This window comes from Mus pahari, chromosome 15 (genome assembly GCF_900095145.1).
Source record: "Mus pahari chromosome 15, PAHARI_EIJ_v1.1, whole genome shotgun sequence".
NCBI classification, from domain to species: Eukaryota; Metazoa; Chordata; class Mammalia; order Rodentia; family Muridae; genus Mus; species Mus pahari.
Window position 1 is genome coordinate 8,992,282 of NC_034604.1, and position 7,035 is coordinate 8,999,316.

General features: G+C 49.9%; 1 protein-coding gene across 4 annotated transcripts in view; it reads left to right on the top strand.

The window, feature by feature from the left end:
- Positions 1 to 7,035, top strand: part of Ttc39c (tetratricopeptide repeat domain 39C) — a 93,869-nt gene that overhangs the window by 82,244 nt on the left and 4,590 nt on the right. For all 4 annotated transcript variants that reach the window (XM_029546970.1, XM_029546971.1, XM_029546969.1 and 1 more), the window contains exons 8-10: positions 350 to 457; positions 3,557 to 3,666; positions 4,970 to 5,093. In XM_029546970.1, the coding sequence (XP_029402830.1) occupies positions 350 to 457; positions 3,557 to 3,666; positions 4,970 to 5,093 (342 nt within the window). The remainder of the gene's footprint in view (positions 1 to 349; positions 458 to 3,556; positions 3,667 to 4,969; positions 5,094 to 7,035) is intronic.

The following is a 7,035-nucleotide window of genomic DNA, read 5'->3' on the forward strand; positions in this document are numbered from 1 at the left end:
TACCTTAAGGCAGGTGTACTGAGCTCACTACCTTAGGGCAGGTGTACTGAGCTCACTACCTTAGGGCAAGTGTATTAATCTTAGTACCTTAAGGCAGGTGTACTGAGCTCAGTACCTTAGGGTAGGTGTACTGAGCTCAGTACCATAGGGCAGGTATACTGAGCTCACTACCTTAGGGCAGGTGTACTGAGCTCAGTACCATAGGACAGGCTTACTGAGCTCACTACCTTAGGGCAGGCTTACTAAGCTTACTGCCCCACTGTGTTGGTCGTGCCCTGTGCTTTGGCTTTAGAGCTGTGTAGCAAGCTCACAGTCCCAGGGTAGCACACTGAATGCCCTCCTTTTGTAGGCTGGTGCAGCATGATTGAACTCAACTTCAAGGATGCATTTGATTCCTTCGAGAGGCTGAAGAATGAGTCCAGGTGGTCCCAGTGCTACTACGCATATCTGACTGCAGGTGAGTGACTGTCCTGTGTGTGGCCAGTGAGTGCCTGTCCTGGGCGTGGCCAGTGAGCCCCACACCCTGGCAGGTGGGGACAGACGAGGAGGAAGCAGAGACCCCACTTTTCGGTTCCTCCCTCATCAGGGTTGGATGCTGCTCATACTGTCAGATGAGCAGAGCAGGTTCTTCTTCCCTCGGATTTGAGAATTTAAAGGAGGAGACCTTGGGGAGACCTGTCTTAGCCTCCATAGGATGCCTGGAAAATCTGGGTCCCTTCCTGGGTTCTTCCTGTCATTAGTAAAAGGACTTAAGAAGAGAGTCACATGAAATTCGAGGATAATTATTTGAGTTGAAAAGAAATAGCTGCAGTTCTGCTAGCTGCCCAGGAAGAGGGTGGAGGAGCGAAGAGAAAGGCCATGCTACTTGAGAGATGTTGACACAAAGTGGGGCTCAGGCCACTTGTAGGAAGGGCAGCTTCAGAGTACAATTAGGAGACCCAAGGTGCCAGGGTTTACAAAGCCTCTCCCCAGCATCTGACAGAAACTGACCCAGAAGGAGAAATGGGCGCCCTTTTGAGTTGAGACCCTACTGAGCCTTACTTCTTGTAGGCTAGTAGGGACTCTGCAAGTGGGATTCTGGGAAAGAAAGGTACATTATCTCAGGGTGGTCTCACCTTCCTAGGGGTAACTCACCTTCGTCTTCACCACTGGGGTAACTCCTAAGTGGGCACGTCCCACCTACAGGCAAGTCCTGTTCTTTGCTGTAGCCAAGTAAATGAGGCATAAATGTCCAGAGGCCAGCGGGATGCCATGGCCAGCCACCACACACCCCATCCAGCCCGGGCCTGTTTGGTCCTTAGGAATGCTTCCTCGTGAGGCTGTATTCGCTCCCAACAGTCTCTGCACCGCCACTTCTCTCTCTTTCTCTTTGTGGTGTTCTTAACAACTTTCTTTTTGATTGATTTGCTTACTTTACATGGGTGAATGCTGTTTCTATGCCTACCAGAAGAAGGAATCATATTCTGTTACAAGTGGTTGTGAGCCATCTGTGGTTTCTGGGAATTGAAATTGGGACCTGTGGAAGAGCATTAGCCAATACTCAACCTCTGAGCCATCTCTCCAGGCCTCCCGTGTTTTTATTTATTCGAATTTTAAAGTGTTCTTCAGAATTGGAGTGTCTTTTTTATTCTGTGAGAGTTTTTAGTTTATGCTGTGTTCAGAGAGTTCGCAGGATTTGCTCCAACCCCATTTTACCAAGTCATATGAGAGCTCACCTTACCAGAGCTCAGGGTACCCCTATGCTGCACAGCATTACACCAGAAACCATGTTTGGGGTGCGGGGGTGGGTGGGGGTGGGGATGGCAGCTTTTGCTTTCGAAAGCTCTTAGATGACATAGCTGGTGTTGGGCTGCCACCTGGTGGACAGAGCTGTTCTCTGTCTCTATGAGTCACAAAATGTCTCTGAGGTTTTGAGGACATTTATAGATTATAATTATAAACTATAATTACAATTATAGATTTTAGAGGTGCAGAACTGAAGAGATGGGAAGGTGGAGTTGTGGCTCCTGCCTTCAAGCGACCTGTAAAGGTCTTCAGGTTTGCTCTGTGTAAGCTATGTCAAAAATGGTTCTCTTACCTAAAACTCAAGAGAAACATGAACACTTACTTGTCCTAATGCTGGGAATCAAAGCCAGGAGCTCACTGTGTCTTCCCCTGAACTACATTCAGGTACCACTGAGTACTGCAGACGTTACCATGCACACCTCTTTATTCCTTTGAACGTTTGGCTTCAGTGGGACATGGTCTCCATTCAGTTCCATTCCCTTCATTCATCTAAGACAGGATCTGCATCAGCCAGGCTGTGTCCTGGGCATCTTAAAGATCCTATGAAATCACACTGGAGAGCAGTCAGTGCGCATGCCTCGTGTCTGTGTGCTTATGCAATCTCCGCAGGGCGTCCCTTTCTCATGCGTCCGTGTGCGGTGCTTATTATTTCTGATATGTGGGTTGGTATGTTATGTCTCACACTTAGACAGTTTGCCAGCATCTTGAATAAAAATAAGAGCTTCTTTCTGGTAGGTATTAGCATGCCCAACACTTAGAGAAGTAAGCGGTCCCCAACTGCATAGCCTGGAAGGATAGATACAAGGAATCCCATGGTCGGGAGGTATTGCTGGGTCTTGCAGGCAGTGTGGGCAGCTGTTCTTTAGTGTCGTTTTTCTTGGGCATACAAGAAATGAGCATGTGAGATCGCTGTATGGCCAAACACTTGCTTCCCAGATAGTTGGAAATGTCTGAGCACAATAGGTGTAATTGTGTAGGGTCCTCGTTTCTGTCTCTACAGGGCCGTTGGAGAACAGATATGCTAAGTTCTGTCTGGGGCCCCTTTCTTAAGTACCAAGTCTCTCCTGTTTTCACACAAGGGTGAGCTGTTGAAACCCCAAACCCGCAGTCTCCAGCTGTGCTGTAATAGGAATGGCTGGGAGGCTGGGATCTGGTCTTCAGGGGCTGTGTGCTGAGGTTGAGGTTTTTTTTTTTTTTTTTGGTTTTTCGAGACAGGGTTTCTCTGTGTAGCCCTGGCTGTCCTGGAACTCACTCTGTAGACCAGGCTGGCCTTGAACTCAGAAATCCGCCTGCCTCTGCCTCCCAAGTACTGGGATTAAAGGCGTGTGCCACCACACCCGGCGAGGTTGAGTATTTTTAGGTGTGGTTCTCATCCGCTTGTCTTGGTCACTGTTCTGTTGCTGTGAGGAGACACCATGATCATGGCAGCTCTTCTAAAAGAAAGCATTAAACTAAGGGGCTCGCCTATGGCTTCAGAGGCCCTCGTGGTGGGAAGCCTGGCAGCAGCAGGCATGCATGTATAGCTGAGAGCTATACATCGTACCCATGGGCAGCAGGCGGGGCTGGGCAGCTGAGAGCTGTACATCATGCCCATGGGCAGCAGGCGGGGCTGGGCAGCTGAGAGCTGTACATCGTACCCATGGGCCGCAGGCGGGGCTGGGCAGGGAGAGAGCTGTGAGAAGAGAGGGTGGGCCACAGGCTGGGGTCAGCTAGATGGTGCTGTCTTTTGGACATAACTTGTTTGTGGAAATGCAATTCTGATGTCTTGCAGTTTGTCAGGGCGCCACTGGTGATGTGGATGGGGCACAACTTGTTTTTAAAGAAGTCCAGAAGCTGTTCAAAAGGAAAAACAACCAGATTGAGCAGTTCTCTGTGAAAAAGGTATGTATGTCAGAGCCCGTCAGCCATACGCAGGGCATCTGATGGCCTGGCAGAACTGGTACACGCCCCCACACACACACTCCACCCCACCCCATCCCCCCCACACCCCACACTTCCACCCCACCCCCCACCCTGAGGAGAATAACTGCACCTAGCTCCAGCAGGGTTGGTTTTGAATGAGATACCCTGGACCCTGAGAGCTAATGAGCCTGGAAGGAGGGAGTGTCTGTCTGAAGTGCGGTCACTTTAGAAGTTGGCAGGAGCCCTGAGAGGCGGATGGCCTTGCTTCCCATGATGATGACAGTGTCACATTCTGATGTAATAAAGACCAAAAGTGGTGTTGCATTTATCAGTAGAAATCTCAGGACTATGGGGGAGTATCCCAGTTTTGTTACCTATTTCTGACACTAAGATATAGTGACCCTGAGTGACTTCAGGTGACCGCGAGTGACCTCAGGTGACGCTGAGTGATGGTCTCCCTTCTCATAGCTTTGTTTTCCCGTCATTTTTTGTTTTATAAATTTTCTTTTACTTTAAAAGGTTTTAAAAGTTCAATTAGGTTTTATTAGATTAAATTTATTCCAACATTAACTAGATGATAGAGGCTGCAGAGAAAGGGTTCCCCGCACCCCTGTCAACCTGGCACAACGGCCTGTAGCTCCTGCTCCAGAGAGCGCAGCACCGCCCTCTGACTGCAGCAGGAGCCTTCAAGCCTTCCCAAGTGGATACGTGCTTATTCCCCCTCCCACCCCCCACCCCCTCTCTCTCTCTCTCTCTCTCTCTCTCTCACACACACACACACACACACACACACACACACACACACACACAAATGTAAAATAGATTACAAAGCTGGGATTGTGACTTGATATTGGGACATTTGCCCAGCATTTGAAAGGCCTTGAGTTTGGTTCTCCTGTACCAAAAGATGGATAAATGCATAAGTAAGATTAAATTATACTATAGAGTGCAGCCGAGAGCCCCAGGGCTAAGGACACGATGGAGATGTGTGCTCTGAGTCCGAGGCCAGCCTGAGGAGCTTCATGGGTTCAAGCCATAGTGCAGCGTTTTCAGCTGCGCATGCTCAGAACCCAGACATCCAAGACTTGGCTGAATAACGACTATGAGATACAACCATAAATATACTTAGAAAGTAAAGTTGCAGGCCGTTCGTAGTGTGGAGAGGCCTTGGAAGGGAGGGCCGTTCACACTGACCTTGCACTGTGATGTGTCTCCAAAGTGCAGCTTGTCATTTGGGTTTGCTTTGAAGATCAGGGCCTAATATTCCGGGCATTCCTTGCAGGCTGAGCGATTTCGGAAGCTAACCCCAACCAGGGCGCTGTGTGTGCTGGCCTCCATTGAAGTGCTGTACTTGTGGAAAGCCCTTCCCAACTGTTCCTTCCCCAACCTGCAGAGGATGAGTCAAGGTATGCACGCTCATGCAGTCAAACAACCCACCAGGGCGGCTTCCCCCAGGCCCGCGTGCCAGCTGTCATGCCGAGATAGACAGTGTGCCACCGGCGACGAGTAGGGCACATTGGCATAGGCTTCAAGAACGGGCTGAGCTACATGAGACCCACTGACTTGCTAGAACTGGCACCATCTTCCTGCTTTTGTCTTTTGAGAGGGGTCTCATGTAGCTCAGCCTGTTCTTGTAGGCACTCAGTAGTATTTGCATGCCTGTCTACAGTGAGGAAGCAGGCTCATCTCAGAAGCGACTTGCCCTCTGACCCTCGGAGCTGACCTCAGCACCGTGGGTCTGAGAAGCAGATGGCACTGAGCATCCTCCATGCAGCCACGACTGTCTGGGAGTTTGCAGAGGCTTACATTACACAGTTGCAAGTTCAGCAGCAAGAGAAAGGCTGGGCCTGAACCTTTAACCCGACTCCTAAGATCACAGAATTAAGGCCAGTTCTCGCTCTACCCAGAGACCCTGTAGAGATTTACAGTAGGCAAGCCCCAGAAATAGACGGTAAACTACTACAGCAAGCTCTTGAGATTTCATGCAGCCACACCTGACCAAATATGTGATTATTCATTGAATCACTGATATTTTTTAGACAAGACTTTATTGTAGGTGTTCTCTCCCCCCCTCATGTTTGTATATGTATGTGTGCACACACATGTGTGCGTATGTGCTTAGAGGCTAGGAGATGCCCTTGGTTGTTACACCTGTCTTCATCCCCAGGTGCTGGGGTTTCCATGAGCACCATGTCTTGCCTCTTTCATGTGGGTTCTGGGGTCAAACAATGGGCTCTTGCCCTTTAACTAAATGACCTCTCTTCCCAAGTCAACTTTTGTTTATTTCTTTAGAACAAACAAACAAACAAACAATCACCTCTCCTCTTAACGGTCAGATGTGTTGTTTCAAGCCTTCCTCAGTGAGTAGTGCAGCACAGCCTACAACCACAGCCACAGTGTCCTCTGCAAGGCTTTGGAGTTGGTATAATGTAGGCTTTTACATTAATAGAATCTTTGAAAAGGTTTGTGACCAGAATTGGTCACAGAGTCTAGAACACTCCTGTATACATGCGTGCACACACATACACACGCACACACGTGCGTGTGTGTGTGTGTACCACACCCTCTGACCCCCTCACACACCCTGTAACACTGTGATGCATTTGTTGGCACAGATGAAGAGTCATACAGCACAGGCACCAAAGCTCGGGGTGTTGGGTGGGGGGCGGAGCACAGGGTGTGGAGCGTGGGCTCTCGCTGCACATCCTGGTGTTTGAGCAAGTGTCTAATGGCACAGGCTCTCACATAGTACCTTACAGAAGAGTTCCTTCCAGGCCCTAAGCATCCCTCCCCACCTCCCTCATCCTTCTCTCTTGAACTCTGGTGACTACTGACGCTTTCCTGTCTGCACAATTTTGTCTTTCCCAGAACATCATGAGGTGGAAGTCTGTGCTCTGTCAGATTAGCTTCCTTCTCTAGAGAAGGGTGGAGCCTGGGCTTCTTTAGGGTTGCCGGTTTTGCTGAGGAGACAACTCAGTCGCAGGAGTGCTCCCTGTGCGGGCATGAGGGTGGGCTTTGACTTCAGTAGTGGTGCGCGCTCGCTCGCTCTCCTCTTGCAGTGCTGGGGACTGTGAGACCCTGTCTTAGAAAACAAGGAGAGCAAGGTCTGCAGAGTGATGCTGAAGATTCACCTCTGGCCTCCACACGCGTGCACCCGCACACAGGTGCAGCTTCACACACATGCACCTGCACAAACATACACCCGCACACACGTGCACCTGCACACAGATGCAGCTTCACACACATGCACCTGCACACACGTGCACCCTCACACACATGCACCCGCACACAGGTGCAGCTTCACACACATGCATCTGCACACATGTGCACCCGCACACACATGCATCC